The following is a 23,955-nucleotide window of genomic DNA, read 5'->3' as shown; positions in this document are numbered from 1 at the left end:
AAATAGAAGTGTAGTCAGCAAATGAGTGGATAGGGCTGATTTTTGCACAAGCAAATGAGTCTTTTTTTTAGTTGTTGAGCATAATAATGATTTATACAGCCGTTGGCCATAAAGCATCTCATGTAGCTGGAGGGTCCATGGACTTATCTAGAAAGGCAAGGGCATTAAATAATTGTATAGCTTGCGAGGCCTCAGAAAGTCAATGTCAACAAGAAGTAGAGATCCTTTATGAGGCATGGAGCTTCCTAACTGCCAACTCGGCTGAGGTGTCATTAGCAAATTACTCAAATTACTTGGGACATACACAATACGCACCGAAAATAAACATGTTCGGTTGGCTTTTTATCATTCTCTAGACAAGTTACATTTTAGGTAGTGACAAAAGTCATTAATTACATTTTTAAGAAAAATAAAAGGTAAAATCAGAGTAGAGTATTCTATTACATGATAACTTTGATACACAATATGAATAAAAAAAAAGGCCTGGATTATTTTACTTTTTCCTATTGTATGCGGCCGTCTCTTTGGCCATTTCTAAGTGGGCCACTGATTCGAAGGTCTAGGACTGCCCAATCCTGAAGAATTTGAGGCAGCCACATTTTATCATTGTAGTTTGTCAAATCAATGGTTTAGATCTCTGAATATAAACCCACATCGAAAGGCTAGTCCGTTGTATGATATGCTATGTACAATGAGCTTTACACGAAATGAGTTAGCTCGGCTAACTTGGTCAACTCCACTCAGAAAAGGTTGATTCGACTTGGCTTGAAACTGAATTCGAGTCAAGTTGAGTTGATTTTTTTAGCTTGAAAAAATTTGGAGCCAATTCTGAGCTAGATTGAGCCCGACTTGATTCGGCTTAGAACCTGACTCAAACTTGACTCGCTTCCAATCATTTCGCCTAAGATTAGGTTCACTTGATGTAAATATTTTGTGTGTGTGTATATATATATATATATATATATATATATATATATATATATATTAAAACTTAAACTCAAATTCAGCTCGCACGCTCGAATTTGAACTCAACTAGAGCTTGCCTGAACCGCGAGCCGAGCTGACGCAGCCAATGTAACTCTTTTTTTTTTTCTTTTTTTTTTTACACACTCCCATACACCCCACACACTCACGCTAGTGGAATTTCACCACCTATGGGGACTCAAACCCTTGACCAGGAGTTGAAACTCCTGAGAGTCTACCACCCGAGCAAGAGTAAGGACCCTGCGGCCAATGTAATTCGAGGACCAAGCCGAGTTCAAGCTGGGTAGCCTGTAGCCGAGCTGGGCCAAGCTCGACTTGGTTCAGCTCATGTACATCTCTATCTATACATAGCAATCCTTCAAAAACAGCATTGATCAAGCAACCCTAACTGTCCGAATAATAGCCATCAAATGGATGGTTGGAGGTAAAAAATAGTAAGCTGTCCAAATTTAAAGGGAATAGTAGACTGTTAATATGATCTTCTCATTGTGATTTTTGTGTTATGCTACTCCACAGTTGGGTTAGCGATTTTGATGGTTTGGATTGCCCATGCAACTATGACATGCGTATGTTGGAGGGCCGTAGATTGCATTGTGAACCTTCCAATACCTACCTCCGTGGTGGCAGGATTCTGTGAGGCCCACCTGTGATATATATGCTTTATCCACGCCATGCATCCGCTTTTCCAGTTAATTTTAGACCATGACCCCAAAATTGAAGCATATACAAAGCTCAAGTGGACCACATCACAGGAAATGGTGGAGACAATGACATCCACCATTGAAACCCTCTTAGGGCACAGAGTGATGCCTATTTGTTAGTTTACCTGTTCATAAGTTCACATAGATTGGAATGAAAAAAAAAAAAAAGCAAATATCAGCTTGATCCAAAACCTCAGTTGCCCAATAGGTTTCCACTGAAGGCATTCAATCCCCACTGTTTCTTATGGCATGGTCCACTTGAGCTTTAGATATGTTAAATTTTAAGCTTCTGGCTTTAAAAAAGCTACAAAAATGGACAAAACACATACTTTATGGTGTGCTCCATGGAGTCCTAGCGGAGACTGATGTTGGCAGGTCACCATACAATCCGGATCCATCAAGGGAAACCGCATTGCTTGACAGATTGCAGGGTGGAGATCTAAATCTCAAGTGTACCACACCATAGAAAGCAGTAAGGATTGAATTCTTACTATTGAAAACTCATTAGGAATAGAGAAGTTTTTAATTAAGATATTTGTGAAAACTCATTAGGAATAGAGAAGTTTTTAATTAAGATATTTGTGTTTTTACTTTATCTAAGTCCTTATGAACTTATAAAAAGGTTGGATGGCAAATAAACATAATGGTGCCCTAGAAATCTTAGAAGCAAGTTGGATGACAAATAACCTTAGAAAGGATTCAACCGTTGGTGTTACTGTCCCTGCTTTCTGCCGTGTTGTCTACTTGAACTTTGGATATGTTTCATTTTTAGACACATACTGCAAAATGCATGGACTGCGCACGTATACGAAGTTTGCTACGTGTGTGGAGCCCGTGCGGGGCTGCGCCAATATTTAAATGGTGCAAAACTAACACAGGAATCATGCACTTCATAACTTGAAGTTTGCTACGGGTGCGGAGCCCTATCCATCTCCACAGCACACGAGTTGAAGTGACAGGTATGACAGATCCAAGTCTCTTGAGCTGGCGGACAACGCTGTGTAAATCGTGTGGCCCAAAAATCAAGTAGTTCAATTGATCGCATGGGCCATGGCATGTGAAACTACCTGAGAGGGATAAAAAAGGGCTTGTTACATATAAAATTCCAGCCTTTTAGAAAATAGCCAAATAACCTTGACCTTATGTATTCCAAATCAACCCCTATGTTTTCCAACCTTAAAAAAATAAATAAATAAATAAATCCATGCTATCAAAAACTGCTATTGTATGATCACAAGAGGGCGTTTGGATAGTTGAGTTACTTTAGATGAGCTAGTCACGAGAAGCTTAGCTTAGTTTCAACTTATTCGGCAAATGTATGGGTTTGGTAAATTATACATTTATGGGCCAAAAAGTAGAAAAGCTCATTTGCTTTCCAACATTATAAGTATTTAGTCTTCAAGCCTGTTTGGTCCCCCTCATATCCATCATGTGGAGCCAACCCTTTAATGTGGACCATTCATAGTTAGGAGCCGGCATTTAATATGCATCGTCTATTATATAGGGCCCGCCTTTCATACTAGTCATCCATCATATGGGGCCCACCATCAATGTTATTTTCCATCATGTGGAGAGCACCTTTGATGTGGACCATCCTTCATGTGGGCCCACGTACGATGTGGACTGTCCATCATGCAAGGCCCACCTTGGATATGGGTCATTCATCATTAAGGCCGACCTTCGATGTGGACCGTCCATCATGCGGGGCCCACCTTGGTGTGGATCATCCATCATGTGGGGCCCACTACTATTAATTGTCCATCATGTGGAGCCCAATTTTGATGTGGATTGTCCATCATGTCCGCCCCACCTTCAATGTGGGTTGCCCATGGAGCTCACCTTGGATGTAGGCCAGTCATCATTAGGGGCTGACCTTTGATGTGTACCGTCATCATGCGGAGCCACCTCGATGTGGGTCATCCCTCATGTAAGGCCTAGCTTCAATGTCCATTGCCTATCATGTGGAGCTCACCTTTGATGTAGACCATCCATCATTTGGGCCCCCCCTTTAAAGTGGGTCATCCATCACTAAGGACTAGCCTTCTGATGTGGACCATCCATTATGTGGGCCCATGTTAATATGGATAATCCATTATGCACGGACCACCTTTTGGCACGGACCATCCATTGTGTGGGCCCCACCTTCAATGTAGACAGTCCAAAAGCATATTGTGTACTAAGTAACTCTGTGGGGTTCACCGTGATTTATGTAGTTTATCCACTCCCTCCATCAATTTTACCAGATAATTTTAGGGCTTTAGCCTAAAAATAAAGCATATCCGGAGCTCAAGTAGACCACACCACAGAAACAGTGTGAATTAAATATCTAATGTTGAAATTTTCATAGGGCCACATAAGTGTTGGATCAAGCTGATATTTGTATTTTCTCTGCATCCATGTCCGTGTGATCCTATGGTGAAAATCATTATTCTCACTGTTTCCTGTGGTGTAGTCCACTTAAGCTCTGGATATGCTTCAATTTTGGGCTCAGCCCTAAAATAAGCTGGAAAAACAGATGGACGGCATGGATAAACCACATACATCCATGGTGGGCCCAACAGAATTTACTTGGTACAAAAAAAAAAAAACTAATCAAGTAACTCAGTACCCAATCTGATTTCGGACGGTCCATCGTATGGGGCTCTCCTTTGGTGTGGACAGAGAGAGAGAGGTGAAAAGTTAAAAGGCTAAATAAATAACTACATAAAACTTATGAAGATAAGTACTACAAGCATGCAAGTTTTGTGATCATGTTTTACCAAACTTACTCAAGCGAAAAATAATAATAAAATAATAAATATAGGTAAGAGAATTTTGATTTTAAAGTTTAATATATATACATATATATAACCAAACTTATCTCAGGTAAAATACTTATCTACGGCTGTAAGTAGAAAAAGTAACTTGTTTGGTGGAATTCAAACAGACTCACTTGACATAAGTTAAAAAGTAACCTATTTTGTGACCGGCCTTAAAAGAAACTTAGGGGATAAGTAGCTTTAAGCACATAAGTTACTATTGCAATCATGACTTAACATAATTTAAAATGTAACTTATTTACACATTCACATGAGGGCACACGCATGTATGAGATCCAATCCGTCCATGAGATTAGAAATAATCTATAGATCTTTTGCTTGCTGCTAATGGTCGCTTGCTACTGAAGGGTATGGAGGAGTTTTATCTAATCCTGCCCAAGTGGGGCCTATCTTTTTTGGTTAATCTAATCCATTGATTTAATAGGCCCTTATCTATTGATTTAGCAGGACTCGTAATGAACTAGGCCCTTATCTATTGATTTAGGACTCATAATGAACAAGGCCAGTCGTAACTTGCGACCACGCAACTCGGTCTGCCCCCAAACTTCAACCATGTTCAAAAGCACCACTCTCTTCTTAAAACTCAAGAAGAGATAGCCATTTCCAGAACCCATGTTACAAATAACACAGCAATGGGTTCTTATGTCGAGGTTGGAAAAACAATAACCCTTTTTGTAAATATTCAAACTACAAGTTGTACCTGGCAGTAAAATTTCAGCAACAGAAGATTTCAAGTTGTTGTATAATGGTGGAACGGACAGAATAGAAAAGGAACTGCCAATTCGTTCTTCTTCTTTTTCACATGGTTTTATTGCTAGACAACAACTTGAAATCTGATGTCGTTGTAATCACTGCAGCCCATCAAAAGTGTTTTCACCATGATTTTTATTTTGCTTGATGATCAGAGAGAAACCAATTTTGCAAGCAGAAAAGCTAAAGTCCGCATCAGCCCAAAATATTCAATCAGTTCAAAAGGTAAATCTCCACTAGCAACAGGTCCAACGAAGTTAGTGCTATATATAGAGAACACAAGATGATACATGACTTTCTTCTCCAAATTGGTTTTTTAAAAATGGTTACAAAAGGTTTTCTATTTCTATATTACATATTGTGTTTCAAAGCATACATCAGTACCACATTCATCCCTCAGGAACCCAATTTCCCCAATTTCCGATTTATAACCACTCAACAATGCTCCGAATCCCAAAGAATACCCAACTCAGTTACAGCAGACAGCTCATCCTTTCATCTCTCATTCGTCTGGTAAAAAACTGCTTTCCCGGGTGGAGAAAAGAAAAAAGAAACAAGAAAACAAAACCCCACCAACCGCACAATTAAACCTCTTTTGTTACTCCGCGGTGCCAGTTGAATTTGATGGATTCTCAGATTCTGAATCCTCGCTTTCCTCAACCTGCAAGCGGCTGTTCAGAACTTCAAGGACATTCTCCGGCGGACACTTGTCAGCAGGGTTCCGTGGTGAGGTCTGGCAGAAACACTCAGGCCACGAGTTCGTGTAGAATGACTCGGGCCGGACACGCTCATGGGCCCCACCAAATATGGTGTTTGACATGACTTTCCGGATGGCTTCCTCGAATCCGGCCGTCCGGCCTTTCTCACGATCTATGAAGATAGGGGCAAGAGCTTTTCTATTGGGTTGAATCGTAGTCCGGAAGCCATAGTACAGGCGGTGGCCCATGAGGTTGTTGGCAAAGTTGCTTGGGCCGTCGTATGTCGGCATGAAAATGTCTGCAAGGAGACACACCATGTAGTCCACTGCAGCACCAACCAGGCCACGGGTATTGTCAGCTATCTCTTCGGCAGGGCCCACTGTGTTGTGGTTCTCCAGGTGAGGAAACATAGCTCGAAACGGCTTCATAAAACGTTCCCCACCAAACAATTCACCAGCAGCTAGATATATACGTGTGGAATTGTCAAATCCCATGGCTCGCAAGATAAGACCTACCTGCAAAGTAAGAAAAGGCGATGTTATCTACCATTTCCTTGGTCATGTTTACATGCAATCCTGTTATTGATAAAAGAAAAAGGAAAGAGCAAACAATCAGGGAACTGTCAAGATTTCCAATATAAGGAATTGCTTTGATCATTTCCTCTCCAGTATTTCCCACTCCAAATTGCCAAAGCTTTAAAACTAGCATTGCAGCTTGAAGATATCATAAGCATCAAGTCCGTTGATAACAAGACATGCAGACATGTAACAATATATACCATTAATATATATTATGAATATTCTCCTTTATAATTCAGTTCCATGTAGACTTAGGGACACAAAAATCCTCAGGCCTGTTTGGAGCAGTGGAATCCTGACAGCAACGAATTTTTCGTCCAAAGGATTCAAATCCCAAAAGGTTTGATATTTGCTCTCTAGAACATCCCAGGCCAAAGTAGAAACATATTTAAACAGAACCTTTTCCCCAAGTTCCTATCCAATTTAAGCCACACTGCATACAAACAGGCCCTTACATAGTTTGGGTTGTTCGCAACAAAACCTTGTTCTGCTGGGAATTAATGATTCTAACTTCAAGAGTTCCCAAATGTTGTACATAGGATCACCATCAATGTTCCAAGCAAGCCCATCAGGATTCCAGGCTGAATCTACTCCCTAGTAGACTTGGGCCTCAGCCTGATTTTCAGATCAGATAAATGAATGGATGTGGCTCAGGCCCAACTTTTCTATTGAGACCTGGACCAAGCATGGGCCAGGCCTGTTCATTGCTGTCATGGACTGGGCAGACCTATTTCAGGCTGTCAGCATGAATTTCAGGCCTCAAAAAGTAGACAGACTGACCCCGTTCCAGCGTCGGCCCGAACCCATTGACATTCCTAATCCCTGTGCATGACATCAACATGCTTGACTTCAATTCAACTCATGCTTTACAATGGAGGTGCAGATAAGAAGATGCATACTAATAGACCTTTTTTTTAACTTGAAAGCATACTTATAAAATACACACCACATACCAAGGGGGGTCCTTGCTTCCCAATGCCCAGGCACACAATTCCCTGTGGGGAACCTTAATTGAGATAGAGATAGGAAGCTTATAGAGGTTGTTATGTACAGTGAGCTTTCTCTTGCTATTAGAGAATCAGTGCGCACTGTACACAACAACCTCCATAAGCTTTGACTGGTCCAGAGAAAGTCAGCACCACAGCACCCTCCTCACCCAGAATCAAACCACCCATCCCTCTGAATGGAGACGCCTCCACTAGCAATCTCCAGCCTATGGCAATTATGGTATTAAAAAAGGGTATGTAAACAGCCATAACGCAATGGCAATGGTGGGAACTGTTACGTGATACAGGGCTAGAACAGCCGTTCTGGGGACCAAAAAAAAAAAAAAAAAAGGCCCGTAATGGGCCAATACAGTTTCTTCCTATAGGGCCTTGTTTGGATTCATGGAAAGGAAATAAAACATTGTTTCTCATGAAACTCACTTTCCCTTGTTTGACAAGCCTTACTCTGCAGGAATTTGGGGGAGACATCATTTCCAACTTTTTTTCTTGGAAAATAAACAAATTTATTTTCTCATCTCCACCCCTAAAAAAGGCATTTTCCCATGATGGAAGGAAAATGGGTTTCTCAAGGACTAAGCCCAAATGTGCCACCATCCATCTTCAATTACTTCACATGTGCCACATGTGCCAATGTGCCAAATGAGCCGTTGTCCATCTTCAGTTATTCCCAATAAGGGTTGAATCGCATCAAATTGCAAATCGTAAAGCGTGAGATTTTTTATGATTTATTTGAAAATTGAAGAAACTCTGAAAAATATAAATAAATCGGGAAAAATAAATAAATACTCATCAGTCATCCATTTCCCATCCATATGCACCATCAAACCTTCGTATAATGATAGCGTTAGATGATTCTGGTCTTACCTTTATTTTTTGTCATTCAAGAAATCTACCTTAAGAAATATAAAAGAATCCTTCAATAATTCATGTTAGTTTTACCTTTCTTGAGCATAGAATCACATTGGAAAAGCGGCATTTGGTTACATAGACTAGCGCGCGCGTGCGCGCCAGGGGGGAGGGGGGATTGACTTTTAACCATCATTACCATTTACCACAATATATATAGCTCAACATGATAACAGCCATCTATAAAAACATTACAGATACTGTTCCAGCCAATTAAGAAGTAAAGAAATCATAAGAAAATGGAAAACAATTTAACATTGAAGAGAATATCCATCATGCAAATTCTTAAAAAGAACATAATTAAATAATTGACCCCCTTCTATATGATTCTTAAAGCCCCCACCAATTTAAAAACATAAAATGAAATCCAAGTAAAGCTTAAAACAGAAGAGAACAAGTACAATTTGAATTGTAAATCGGGATTTAAATCATAAATTATAGGATCCGAAACATAGAATCATAGGATTCATTTAAATAAATGGATTTAGGGAAGGATTCAAATCATTTTGCTTAAGATTCGACTCAAAATGTAAATCGTAGGATTTTGACAACATTGATTAGGTCCCACCCGTGCCACTATGCCATGTGTGCCACCATCCACATTCAATTTATTTTTTTTTGAAAGGTGATCCACCTTCTATTGTGTCCCACATGCATGCCACATGTCACTATCCATCTTCTCTTACGCCCCACATGTGCAAATGTGCCCCAAGTACCACCATCCATCTTATATTGCGCCTCACATGTGCAAAGCGCTCCACATGCGCACATGCGCCATATGCCATTGTCCATCTTCAATCACTCCAGATATGCCACATGCCAATAGTGCCAATGTGCCCAACTGCTGCCATCTAACTTCAAGTGCCCATGTGTCAAATGTGCCAATGCGTGTCTTGTGCCATGTGCCACCGTTCAACTTCAAGCACCTCACATGTACCATGTGTGACACAATTCAACTTCCAAGTGTCCATATATCCCATGTATCCCACATGTGCCACTAATCTATCCATCTCCAAGCATGCCACATGTGCTAATCTGGCACATGCCAGTGACTACCCTAGAATTTTTTTACAATACCTTTTTTTTTGGCCAAATAACAAATTTGAAAATAGATCTTTAATTTTTAGGAAAATCTTGTTGAAAAAAGGAAAACAATGTTTCCTTCCCACGATTTCTTGGAAATAAGGTTTCCCAAGAAATACCATTTCCTTTCCTAATGTTTTCCATGAATCCAAGCAGACCCTTAAAAGAAATTTTTTACTGTTATGGGGGCCATAACATCTGTTACAACCTGTATTGTAACAGCCATAAGGCTAGCCCTTATGGCCACCATAACAGTTATTGAATACCCTGATGCGAATGATAAGTCCTTTTTTGGGACCCTTGATATAATCACTACCATCACCAACCCACTATTTACTCCACCCAATCTAAGATTCTTTGCAATTGGCATATGCTAAGTGTATCCTGCTGCCCAGAGAACCCTATTGTCAATGATTTTTTTAAAATAATAATTAATAAATAAATAAATAAAAACTCCTCTGTTGCTTCAAGCCCTTCAAAGATACAGCTGTTTCTCTCAATCCTTATCTCCCAGCAGAAAGAGAGGCATTAAAGACCACAAAAAGCTTACCTCTGCCCCTGAACTGCCACCCCTCCCAACAAATCAACTCACCACTACACTTGTCTTTAGGGACCCAATCTACACCAAAGGATGAAAGAACCTTGGACCAAATTATGGATGTGATGGGGCATGTCAAAAATAGGTGGGACAGTGATTCTTCATGCTGTTTACACATCACACATCTATTTGGGAAACTGAAACCATCCCTTTGTAGCTGAACTTGAGTCAGAATTGCTTCTTTCACCACTGTTCACATGAAAGTTGTAATTCTAGGAGAGACTGCTGAGTTCAATAAATTCATTGAGAAAGAACTTGATTGAACTTGGTTTTCTTTATGGAAGGATTTTTCTGAAAATTTTATGGAAGAAGACTGCTTCCAAATTTGTGTGTCCTCTTCATTTGAAAAAACTTGAAACTGCCTTAAGATGATGACTACATTCAAATTTCTTCTAAATCTGTTGTCCTAAATCAATTTCCCATTGTCAGAGTAGATTAATCTTCTTAGATCGGGAATCTTCTATATTTGTTAAGAGGTGTATCAATTGAGATCTCTCATCTCTTCTATATATTCCAGTTATTCTCAATGAAATAAACAAGGTTACAGTTTCCGCAATGTGGTCTCCTGTCTTTTCTTCTTTTTTTTGAAGTAACTGGGTTATATTGAGAGAAGAAAAAAGGAAAACAACGAAGGCTGCTGAGATAGCAGGGAAAAAAACTGAAGAAAGGAAACTAGAAGCCTAAAAAAGTAAAATCACTGCCAGAGAGGATAGGAACATTCAAAGCCCATTCGATTAAAAGATTTTTTGCTTTCGACCCCACATTCGTTGCTGAAGCCTGCGTATTGTTGAAGCATCGCTCATTTCTTTCCTTCCAAACGGACCACCAGATAGTGAGGATGGCCATTTTCCAAACCTTGGATATCACCTTCCCCAACATGAACCCCTGCCAATAAGCGAGAAGAGAGGGAGCTGAAGAGGGCACACAACCAACGACACTGAAGCGAGAGAAGAAATCCTGACGAATCTGAGAAACGAACGGGCAGTGAACGAGAAGGTGGTCGACCAACTCCTCATTGTCCATACAACACAAACAGATGTTGGCAAGTTGCACCTCTCTCCTCTTGAGATTGTCCACAGTGAGAATCCGATTTCTAGAAGCTAGCCAACCAAAGCATAAGAATTTTGGGGGGTGGTATTTTCATATGAAAGGGGAGGCCATCGAATCTTGGATATGGCTCTGGGCCAATATAGAGTAGAGGGATCTGACAGAGAATCTGGAGGATTTGTCTTTGGGCCAAATGATTTTATCGGGTTCAGACGAGGATAGGTTGGCCGTGGAGATGCAGGAGAGGAGGTTGGCATACTGGGTCACCTCCTAATCATGGAGGTTTCTGCGACACCTGATGTCCCAAACAATTCCAGAGTCGTCGATGGAGTAAAAACTATTAATAGGCCTGTTTATAGAATCGACCAGGTTGTAGATTGAAGGGAAACTTTCCTTCAAGGGCCTGTCTCCAATCCACTGGTCCTCCCAGAATCTTAACGCCACTCCATTCCCAACTTGGAAAGCGATGTTATCAGTGATCGGCTTTTTATGACGAAGGATGCCTTTCCAAATGGGAGAAGCTCTATAAGCTGAGGAATCTCGTCCACCAACCGCCCGGAGATGAACCATATTTTCCTTTGATAATAAGATTCCATAGAGCTTCCAGTTTTGAGCCTAGTCTCCAGGTCCACTTCCCCAGCAAGGCCTTGTTCATGACCTTTAAATTTATGACACTAGCACCTCCATTTCTGAAATGTTTGCAAACTTCTTGTTATTCCAATAGATGGAACTTCTTCTTGTTTTCCTTGCCAGTCCACAGAAAATCTCTCCTTAGATTGTCAATCCTACGCAACATCGCAGGCGGGCAGATGAAGAGCGAGAAAAAATAAATAGGAATGTTAGACATCGCGGCCTTGATGAGCAATTCCCCCCCCCAATAGACAGGTAGTTGCACTTCCATCTGGCGAGCACCCTCTGAAATTTTTCGATCACCCTATCTCACATGGATATCGGCAGAGGGCCAACAGCCAGTGGAAGACCCACGAAGAAGGTAGGAAGAGAGGTGGTGGAGCACCCCAAAATCTGAGCGAAGGAATTGAGCTCCAGATCAAGAACGTTGATCCCAAAAACTTTGGATTTGCCCATGTTTATGCGCAGACCAGAGACCGCCTCGAAGCATCTGAAAGTGGTGTGAAGGTTAAAGATAGCCTCCGGATCCGCTTCGCAAGTAATCAAAGTGTCGTCTGCGAATTGAATATGCGTGATCAGGTTTTGGACCCCGAGCATCGAGACTCCCGAAAATAATTTAACACTTTGGCCCCTCAACATCATCTGGGAAAACGCTTCAGCAACTATCAGAAATAAGAACGGAGATAAAGGGTCACCCTGTCGGATGCCCCTCGTGCTGGTGAAGAAACCATTTGGGGTACCGTTGAGCAGCACCGAGAAACGAGGAGATTCGATACACGCCCTCATCCAGGACCTCCATTTCTCCCTAAAGCCCATACGATAAAGCATGTATTGCAGAAAATCCCAATCGACGTGATCGTAGTCTTTTTCTATGTCGAGCTTGCAGAAAACCACTTTGACTGCCTTGTAGCAAAAATGGAGGATTTCGTTTGCAATTAACGCTCCGTCTATGATCTGTCGGCCTTTGATAAAGGCGTTTTGATGCTTCGATATGAGCATGTCCATAACCGAACCCAGCCGAAGGGAGAGAACTTTCGCCAAGATTTTATACGGGCCCCCTATAAGGCTGATAGGCCTGAACTTTGAAAAGGAATTTGCACCTTGAACTTTTGGAATTAAAGCAATGAACGATGCTCCAATGCCTTGAGATAGCTTTCCCCTTGCATGGAATTCGGAGAAGAAATTCATAATGTCCGTCTAAATAGGGTCCCAGAAAGCTTTGAAAAAGCACATTGGAAATCCATCAGGCCCCGGGGCCTTTTCACCATCCATGTCATCAATGGCTGCTTTGACTTCCTCAACCTAGAAAGGTGCTTCCAAACTATCCGCTTCCGAAGAAAGAAGAGAGCGGAAATGGATCCCATCCAGTTTGGGTCTGGCCCATCCTTCGAAAGTAAGGAAAGATTTGAAATGGATCGCCGCCTCTTCGATTTCCCTTTTGTCTTCAATCTGCCTTCCATTGACAGCGATGTTGTGGATAGCTTTTGATCGACTTTTCATGTTAGCAATGCTGTGAAAGTATTCGGTATTCCTGTCGCCCTTGGAAATCCATTTAGCTCTGGACTTTATCTTCCAAGAAATTTCGTCTTCGAGAGCTCTCGAGGATATCGATTGGATGATCTGGAAGCGACGAGCCAAGACCTCCAGAGGAATATCATCGCCATCATTACTAGAGTCGATCTGTTGAAGCTCATTCAGCAAAGCCTCAGATTCGCAGTCTCTGGTCCGAAGATCGTCTTTCTTCCACTCCTTCAAATTTTCCTTCAGAAGGCGGAGTTTGCACATAAGCTTATGACCAGCATACCCTTCGGAAGGATAGGAATTCCACCAGTCCACAACCTTCTGATGGAATCCCTCTATCTGAAGCCACGCCGGATTGAACTTGAATGGTTTGGGCCCCCAGTCCGTGTTGATCACTGATAGGAGAATGGGGCAATGATCCGAGGTCGCTCTTGGCAGGGCGATCTGAACCGATGACGGAAACTGGCTGATCTAGTCCGTTGAGATGAGAAACCTGTCTAATCTCGATTGGATTTGGGCCTTTTGGCCGTTGGTCCAGGTGAATTTTGCACCGGATAGGGGAAGATCAACCAGTTCCTAAGCTTGGATCCAGTTGGAGAACGAGTGCATAGATGAAGTTGATTGCCTGTTACGAGAATGCTCCTAAGGGAAACGAACCACGTTGAAGTCGCCCACAAAATAGCAAGGCCATGAGAAAGACTGTCTAATGGCAGTTAGTTCCTCCCAGAAATTGGACCTAAGAGAAGCGTCCGTAGGACCATAAACTGCAATAACGATACCACAGAAAGGAGAGAACTTATCTTGGAGAATGACAGCTTTCGAGAATACCCCGGACAGGGATAACTGGATGTCCCATTTGGAAGATTTCCAGCCAATAAGAATGCCTCCTGAGGATCCCAGAGAATCAAGTGCAACGAAACTAGCGTCCTGAGCGTCCCATATCGTGTTCAGAAGGCGCTGCGAGAAGGATGAGACTTTAGTTTCCTGAAGGCAGATAACGCCCGGATCCCTTCTCCTGATAGAACTTTTGATCAAGCTCCGCTTCTGCTTGGAGCCAACTCCCCTCACGTTCCAAGACAGAACTTTCATTTGGCAACCGAACTGCCCTGGGTACCCCTTCTACCGTGTCTGGATGATGAGCCTGATGTGATCGAAGGGGAAGATTGGAGGCGGAGGAGCTCTCTGTTGCTGGTTGAATGAGGCACTTGTCTGACGAGAGTTTTCGGGAAAGGGAGAGGTCTACCCCTGTTTTCGATAAATTGGAAAAGTTTCGTGTAATCTTCATCCCGATTGCCAAATGAGAGGCCCAACGATCTTCCCACATTCCCCACCGCATCTCTAATCCATTTTTTATGGTGAATTTTCTTGTATAATTGATCTTTGTTCTCTCCCTCGGAGGCAACCACCGATAGATCTACTTGTTGGCTGTGAGGGAGGGCGGGGCACATCTGGAGTGGTGCAACTGAGCTCGCTTCCGAAGGGTCTTCCTCTTGGAAGAGGGTGATAGGGCCAATATCAGCCCAATCGTTGGACAGGGAAAGGGTAGGGGAGGACAGTAAGGATGGGAGAGAGTGGGATTCAGATCTGAAAAATTCGAACAAATCCTCTTACGAGAAATCATACTCTAAAGCGGGTATGGGTTGGTTGCGAGCTGGGGGAAGGGTGTAGGGAGAAATCGGGTGATGAGAAGAGGAAGGTTAATCGAGATCACGGGCAGGGCGAGTAGAATACAGGGGGGAAGGGTTAAGGAGAACTAAATCGGATACCTTCAAAAAACCCCATTTGCTCGGGGACAGACGGATATGGGCTAAGAAAGAACCCGCCTCAACTGACCCAACGTCAATGAGGGATGTGAGCCTGGGAGACGAGGGGTGCTCTACCACGTGTAACGTGTCTGAGATGGTGGGCAAACGTTCGGATAGCACGTGTCGAGATCCCTTCGACCTATTGACGTCTCCATTGAAATTAGATGGCTGATTAGAGGAGGGGGTGGTACGTGGCAGCACCAGAGCCCTTTGATGAGATAGTTGGTCCGTTTGCCGAGGCGACGACGTAGCCACCAGGACACGTGGAGAGAGAAGGATGGGCGCGGATCTCTTTGCGCCGCCTGACGAGATGTCGTCAGACGAAAGAGACGCTAAAGGGAATGGGGGGTCGCCACATGTTAAGTGAAAAGGCGTTTCACTGCTCCAGAGTACAGTCGCAGCAGAGGCGCTGACAGGCCGAAAATCTGGTGGTCCACTGGAGTATGCAGGTGGAGCACCTTCGCTCTACATTAATGGCTACCTGAGCATCGTCGGTGGCCGTTTTGATTCCCTAGCTCTCCAAACTTCCCCCCATCTGGGATACGAAGATGTCGGAGTGTCTCTCTAGACTGGGAGAAAAATGGAGCAGTTGTCAATCTTCACGTTGATATGAGCCGGGAGGGGAGTTCCCTTCTTCCTTCTCACCCTAGCGCGGATGACTCCCAACTCCGTCCCGAGACTGGTTTTCGGGTCGAGTCCCAAAAGGAACCCCACTTTGGATGTGGCTTTGATAAAGAATTCGCCGTACCAACATTCAAGAGGGATATCCCAGATAAGGATCCATATGTTTTCCTTGCCAAACATAGAGAATTCTTCCCATGGAAGAATTTGTAAGATCGGACCATCAGGCATCAACAATCAATCGGTCCGCCATCAACGGAGAGATCTGAGCCGGCCAGATTTGAACCCATAAAATATCTTGTCCTAAAGGTTTGAATTCGGACAAACCTAGTTTGGCCCCAGAACGATGTTGAATCCATTCTTTAACCTCTAGAATGGATGCACCTTCTACTGTTTTGATCACCACCAATCTTGTCAGTTCTTCTCGCTTCTTCTCAAAAGTCCCTTGATCAACAAAGATGACACAGTCGGACTGCTGATCATCAGTGTGCTCGTCATTGTCAGAGGGAGGATGGTTTTTCTTAGATCCATCCGATTCGTGAGATGCTGGAATAATCTCCGTAGGATCTTGTAGCAGAGCATCTCTGAAAGAGCGCACCTTAGAAAGAGGGAGAGGTCTATAGACGTTGGCAGAGACCAGAGGCTTGTGGTGAGTTGATTTCGACACTCCCTGAGAGGGACGTAGCTGGGAGTAAGTGGCAGATAGGGATTCTGGTCCGTAGCGAGCCCTCTGAACTAACATTTTCTTCCCGTCGTAGCTCACTCCATCCAACATGGCCACCGCCCTGGCCAGTTCCACCTCGCTACCCATCCGAATTAACGAGAAGCCCCTCAAAGCGCCAGTTTCCTTGTCTCTGGGCATGATTACGTCCATTACTGCACCAGCATAGCCAAAAACTCTCTCAAGGTCGAGAGGAACCCATCCATGGGGGTACCCTTTAACAAAAAGGGTCGGGTAGGATGCGTATTTCCGGTGACCCGCAATCCCGGATCGTCTATTCTTGTTCCTAGACTGCACCTGTCTCCATTCATGATCGTCGCCTTCCTCAGCCATGCACCAAATTAGACTTCAGATATGTGGTCTCCTGTCTTAACATGGTATCAGAGCCAGACAGTCTCTTCCGTCTTTCTTCCAGCACCACTGCCGGACCCATCGCATTGGTGGGTCCCACCAATGTAGAATCTGACGTCACTGCATTTCCGTTTTCAATACCTGCATCTCCATTTTCAATACTTGGCATCTGCATCCCTGCACGGAACCCACCATAGTCGCCAGATCTTCCTGCACCCTCTTATTCCGTCCTATTGCAGACCGTATCTTGTGCCATTGCCACTACTAGAGATGAACAGCAGAGCTGCAATCACATCCGGCATCTTCACCGATTTGCAGCAACAGCACACCGAAAACCCATCTGAAATTACCAAGATCCACCAGATCTAACCAAGCTGCCCCTGATTTGACTGTCTCCCTCTCCATCTTTGGGACCTCTGCCAGTGGATTGGTCGACACCCATGTGGATTTGCCACTGCTTTCCCAGCCAAGGGCATCCACAGATGGGAAAGATTCCTTTTTTCAACCAAGTGCCGCTGCCAAATGACTCGCCTGCGATTCAAGGGTATTTACTCCTGCAAGTAAGCTCTTTCTCAGATTCACTTTTAGTCCGGATACAGCTTCAGAGCTCCTTTAGATTCCTTTCAGATTTTTCAAATGAGATTTCTTCGCACCGCACACAATTAGGGTGGCATCAGCGAACTGAAGGTGGGGGATGGAGAATGCAGCACTAACTGCAAAACCTTTGATTAGGCCCAGCTCTTCTGCCTTTAACAGCATGCAACTTAACCTTTCAACAACTATTGCAAAAAGGAACGAAGAGAACGGGTCTCCCCATCTTAGGCATCTAGAACTAGAGAAGAACCCTGTCAGGGAACCATTAACCAGTGCCCCCAAAAAAAAGCAGAAGAGATGCATTCTTTAATCCAGCCACACCATTTTTGCCCAAACCCCTTCTTATCGAGCATGAAGATGAGGAAACCCCAATCAACAAGGTCGAAGGCTTTTTCCAAATCTATTTTACACACCAAAGCTTTCTTCTTCTTTTAATCGAAAGGATGCATTCATTCGCACTAGGATACCATCAAGGATTGGCCTGTCATATGTAAAAGCTTCCTGATAAGGCGAAATGGTTTGTGTCATAATCAGCTTCAGCCATTCAGCAAAGACCTTCGCAATGATTTTGTAAATGGTCCTAGAAGGCTAATGGCTCTGAATTCAATTAGACGTTCAGCTCCCGAACCATTGGCAGCAGACAGGTGAAGGAAGCACCCGTACCTTTGCTGAACTTTGCTCTGTTGTGAAATCCTACATAGACTTCCATTAAGTCTTTTTTAATGAAGTTCCAACATTGATGAAGGAAACCCGTGGAAAGCCATCCAGACTGGAAGATTTCTCCGCACCTATGACCTTGATCAAAGCATAAATTTCCTCCTCGTAGAACTCCTTTTCCAAAGCTGTCACATCGTCAGACTGCCTGGAATGTGATTCCTTCGAGCACAGGTTTTTTAATACTGTCTCCTCCTTATAAAGCTTCTTAAAGCAGTCCACTGCTTCTTTGGTTTTATCTTAGTTCTCAGTAATGACGCACCACGCACCAACAGCCTGGAGATGGTGTTTTTCCTTTTTCCTCCATTTTGCGAAAGAAACCAGTATTTCAATTGCTTGCTTTGAGCTTCACTACTTTGATTTTATCTTTATTCTCAGTAATGACGCACCATCCACCAACAACCTGGAGATGGTGTTTTTCCTTTTTCCTCCGTTAGCAATTTTGTGAAAGAAACCAGTATTTCAATCGCCTGCTTTGAGCCACGTTGCCTTCAACCTCAAGCACCATGTAATTTCCTCGCAAAGAGTGATCTCAGCAAGGTCTCTGTGGAATGTAATTCTCAGCCCTTTCTCACTAGGAGAGAGATCCCCTTTGATTTCTTTGTTGTCATGCACATGAATCAACTCTTCAATCTCCTCCTGTCTTGCTGCTTCCACTTTATTCATAACCACACTCCATTCTTTTAATTTGTATTTGAAAAAATGCAGCTTTTTTAGCAGATCCAAAACTGCCCATCCTTGGACAGGACAGCTTTTCAGCCAAGCCTCCACCATTGAGCTGAAATTGTGATACCATAACCACTTATTTTCAAATCCAAGAGGCTACGGCTCATGCTTCGTTTCCTCTGTCAGAAAGAGGAGGTGCCAATGGTCCAAAGCAGGGCTTTAAAACTGTTTCTTGCCTTGAAAAGGGAAGCCTCCTTTCACATTCTCCGTCAATCAGAAATCTATCTAATCTACTCAAGATCGGGGAGTCTTGATTGTTTGACCATGCGAAAAGGTGATCAGAGCTTGGAAGGTTGACCAGATTACATAAATTAACGAATTCAATAATTGCACCAAATTCACACACCCAAAAAAATGAAAAGAAAAAAAAAAAAAAAAATTTGCAATAAACATCCTTCAATCATTCTCAGAATGCTGTCTTGAGATTCTTCTCAGTGGGCAAGTATACATTGGAAATTCTCCATTCTGAAACATCTTCAATGTCCTGCAGCTTGACTGAAACAGAAAATCTGCATGCAAATGTGTCTATGCATCTGAATTTACTACTGCCATTGCACAAAATCTGGGTTTTAAGTTTGTCTAAGTGGGGACCACAGTTCGGTGACAGTAACTAATGGTCAACATGACCCAAAAAAGATGGCCATGGCCCAAAATTCCCCCAGATTGGAAGATCCTTGCAACCAGTCTTGGTTCTTTGTTCAGTTGAACACGGACCTGCTGCCATATTTCTCCTATTAACCATATACTTTGCAGGCAACAATTTTCAAGACAAGGATTGTCCTAATGAGAAGATCATGGGGCATTGTCCATCCATAGTGGGGCCAACAAGACAAATGACTTGGATCACTAAACTATAGGACCACTTATTCAAACTAAAACCAGATTATATTGTGCATGTAATCAGGTTGAGGACCACATAATGTCTCCCACAACAATGACAGTAATTGTAGCAATTTTTATCGATCATGTTAAGAGTTTATAACCTTCTTTACCTGAAGTCGCTAATAGAGTAAACTGTAAACGGTAATGGGATTAATATGTACTGCAATAGAAAGAGGACAATTGGAGGGAAATATTTACCTCTTCTGGAGTTAAGGGGCATTTTCCAATGGCTCTCCTTTCGTTGTACACAAGTTCTTTCTTTGCAAAATTTTCCTCCCGGTATTTCTTCAGTATTTTCTGTTCTTGAGGGGTAAATATGTCTAGGCACCTGAAAATTTTCATATTAAATTTATAAAACCAAACGAAAACATCCGCTTACTATCAGTTCAACCCAACTACTACTTTTCACGTCATTGTTTAAATGCTCAGTAAATTTCACGTCATTTTTTAAATGCTCAGGAAGTATGATTCTCCATATCGAGAAGCTGGAAGAGATTTTCATTCATTTGGTGAATTGGAAGGAAGTATGCAATCCTTAGGAAGAAGGCAGCTGAGGCATAAAAGACCAACTATGAATTGGGCTCTCCTTTTGGAAATGAAGACTCCTTTTGGAGACAACTAAAAGCAGAGGAAATGGTTAATCACATATTTATTCACTGTGAAGTTGCTCCTATCATGTGGATGAGGGTTCTAAGCTTCTTGGAAATGCACCGGGTTATACCAGAATCCGTGTGCAGACCTATTCCAAACATGGAGGGGGATCACATTTGATAAAAGGAAAGCAATCATGTGGTGTTTGTTGATCCTAGTGACACTTTGGTCTACATGGAATGACTTTGATCTTAGTGAAATGACAGGACTTTGAACAACAAAGCAGAATCAGGTAACACGGAACATGGTGTTTAAAATGGTAAAACGAAAATTGCTACTTTGGGCTCTCAGGTTCCCCTTCTTCAATGGCTGTGAAACGGATGATAAAGAGGCTCTCTTCAGAGTCAGTAACTAGTCCTGGTCGAAGTGTATTGATAATGATTCCTTGTCGATCCTGCCTCTAGGCTTGCTGTAGATATTTGTTTTTTCGCATTTTTTTCTAATAAATATCATCAACATTCAAAAAAGTCTAAAATTAGATAAAATGGAAGGTTGTGGTTGAAATAGGCTTGGTTTACAAAATGCTTTGAGAGAGGTTTTTGAAGAGTGTTTTTCTTATATCTGATTTTTAGACTTATAAACCTCTTGGAATATTGAAAAGTTGCCATGAAGCTCACCAATTTTCAACTTATCTCTATCTCCATCTGGTTACTTGGTTCTCTTTGGTTTGTCTACATCGGAAAGATAAATTGCATAAGACTTTATTTACACATGAACTTCCTTACTCTCTTCCAACTTCACATTGCTGAGTGAAAAAAAATGTTTTGAGGGACATGGAGAAAAAGAAAAGGAAAAATAAAAAGAAAATAAGACAGCATTCCGAGCAGTTGGAACTTCTTAACGGATGTATTATAGAATCATTATATAGAGGGAAAAAAGGAAAGAAAGAAAGCCCAATGGCCAATATGATAAGGTGTCATTAATAATCCAAGATTATGTCTCATCACGTACAATAAACAGTTAGGATGCAGGAGCAGGAGGGTGAGTCCAAAGCATGATTCGAAGCAGGAGCAACATCTGGGTAGAACAATAGACGATTCGCGCAACTAAAGTCCAACCGTTTTTGGTTAATATTAACCAAGAAGCATCTTCATTTGTCACTCTCTTCTTTTAAGATGCCATAGCTTATTTTGAACTTGGATTAATCTAATGGCTAGATATCTTATTTCAATGGGATACCACCGACTCCTCTTATGCTTCTATGGACCTAAACAACTAATGCATTAGCTGGTATGATCCACCAAGCTTTTTTCCCAACAACAGCTATGCAATTATATTGGGCCCAGTTTTACTACCAACCATTGTACAATAACACCACATATGAAAGATACGCATCTTGTTGAACTTTTCAATCACAGCTGGGCCACACATGTACAGTGGTTATAGGTCGATGGATTCATGGGCCAGGATATTCATTGCCATACAGGTTTCTTCCCAGCCATCGTTTTCTGCATACTAGTGTAACCCGCCTGATGAGTAAATTGGCCTGAATTATGGGCAAGGGTGTGATCCCTCATCACTGTCTAACTTTTGGCACATGCCACACCCATGTATACCATGTTGGCACGTGTTCATTCAATCTCCTTGTGTATGACTATAGCATTCTCATGGGCATCAGTAGAAATAGACAATAATGTTTGTTATATGAACTTAGAAAGTAATCATGATATTCTAGCAATTGATTGATGATTATCAAGATGTTAGAGACACCATTAAACCTCAGACGTACCAATACAGCAGGGAACCTCAACAAAGATAAGCAGTTGCATCTGAAACTCCAGAAAGTCTGAGCTAGAATAGGAAAAAGTCTTGAATCGCAGCAGTAGGGAAAATGTATGTATCAAACAATATCCTCTTAAAACTCTATCAAGATTTATGTGACCAAGTAGGACCTAAACAGCTGTGGGTGAACTCACTTAGATATGAACCCCCTTGTAGTAAAAGATAGCATGGAGGACAGAAATACAGAGACTGAGATTGCACAGTAGATTGCTCAGAAATATTTCTAAAAGCAAACGCTCTTCCAATATTAGCCGTATAAAGTAATGGAACACATGAAAACTATACTACTGGCCTTTTACCCCTCGAGATGTATAAATCTCAGCTGTAGATGAATGAGAAAAGACTTTTTTTCAGACAAGCAATAGTATCATCCAGCTCCTCAATTCCACCTTTACAGACAAAATGTATTTTACAGAAATGATGAGTTAAAAGCATATCTTACCCAGCAAACGCAAGCATGTCCATCTCGAACCGAAGGTGTATTGCCATAAAGTGACCCTGCGCACGAAGCTTACTAACTATCGCATTACTTAGCTTCATAATGTGTGGCTTAAACCTAAGTGCGTGGTAATTCACTCGGCATCTCAGCCTCTGGTATTCAGGGTTATCAATCTCTTCTGCCAAACGATGTGAAAAGGGAGTGAGGTAAATGGCACCATGCTCCTTCATCTTCTCCAATGCAACCGTGGTATACCAACTGGGAGGAGCATCTCTAGGGGGACGAAGCTGAAAAGAAATGCAGTAAAATTAAATTAGTTAATGAATTTTTGGAAGCCTGAAATGAAATGTGTAAACTTCATGGATGAGATTATACGAGCGTCTCACCTGAAAAGCTTTCATCTTCTTGGTCTTACCACGTTCATGAATCTCAGGAATACTTTCAACAATCCGTACATCATACCTCAGTGACTTGATGAAATGCTCAACATCATACACACCACGAAAACCACTGATTAAATGATAAGACATTATTACTCTAGTTAGTCTAGCAATACAATCAAATTGGGTCATATGGAAACAAGAAAGACAACTCAGAATTGAAAAATAAAAATAAAATCAGTAGGCACGGGTTTCTGCAAGATGTGCGAGACAGGAACGTGTAAAATTGTATCCATGTAAACAAAGGTGGCAAGAATCCACTATTTTTCAGTTGTAGCAGGAAAACTGTAATTCAAAGAGTGATTTCAAATGCAGATGAACATTTTGTGCAGCATCCACCCAAGATTTCTATATCAGCCCAAACTAAAGAATCTGATGGACAAAAGGCTAACAATTAAGGGTAGCTTGATGCTTTGAATGGACACTGAATGCTTGAGATTAATCAAGCAGTACCCAGTATTTGGCAAAGAAATTTATGCTTCAAAAATGGCATACTTGGGACATCAAGTAGCAACAGGTTTCTTGGTTGCATCAGCATGCGTATCTAAAGTAGATAGCCAAGTTATAATCAAGGAAACAACATGAAGGAGAGAAATAAGCACACCATGGTAAAAGCATTACAAAACAGAGCAACATATTGGTGGTTAACTCAACACACCACTTGAAGATTAGGAAGATAACGAAAGCAGAAATACAACTATATGAAGGAACGAGTTTTTTCATTTTTCAACCAAATGATTTAGAGCCCTAGAAAAGGAAACGCAGTAACGAAAAAGTCATACAGTTTTTTTTTAATGTGAAGGCGGTTAGGTGAGACATCCACGTCCCCGGAGGGAAGCTAAGCCACAAGATCATGAAGCATAGGCTTCCAATACGCCTTCCTAATTTCCTATTTTTTATTTAAAAT

General features: G+C 42.1%; 1 protein-coding gene across 2 annotated transcripts in view; it reads right to left on the bottom strand.

Moving 5' to 3' along the window:
- Positions 1–5,475: 5,475 nt before the first annotated feature.
- Positions 5,476–23,955, bottom strand: part of LOC131239555 (O-fucosyltransferase 1) — a 30,400-nt gene continuing 11,920 nt past the window's right edge. For both annotated transcript variants that reach the window (XM_058237317.1, XM_058237318.1), the window contains exons 6-9: positions 22,995–23,118; positions 22,612–22,895; positions 19,935–20,064; positions 5,476–6,467 (exon numbers count right to left, since the gene is read on the bottom strand). In XM_058237317.1, the coding sequence (XP_058093300.1) occupies positions 5,853–6,467; positions 19,935–20,064; positions 22,612–22,895; positions 22,995–23,118 (1,153 nt within the window). In that variant the 3' untranslated portion in view covers positions 5,476–5,852. The remainder of the gene's footprint in view (positions 6,468–19,934; positions 20,065–22,611; positions 22,896–22,994; positions 23,119–23,955) is intronic.

This window comes from Magnolia sinica, chromosome 3, assembly GCF_029962835.1.
Source record: "Magnolia sinica isolate HGM2019 chromosome 3, MsV1, whole genome shotgun sequence".
NCBI classification, from domain to species: domain Eukaryota; kingdom Viridiplantae; phylum Streptophyta; class Magnoliopsida; order Magnoliales; family Magnoliaceae; genus Magnolia; species Magnolia sinica.
Note: the sequence above shows the minus strand (reverse complement) of the source record. Positions and strands in the feature narration are given on the sequence as shown.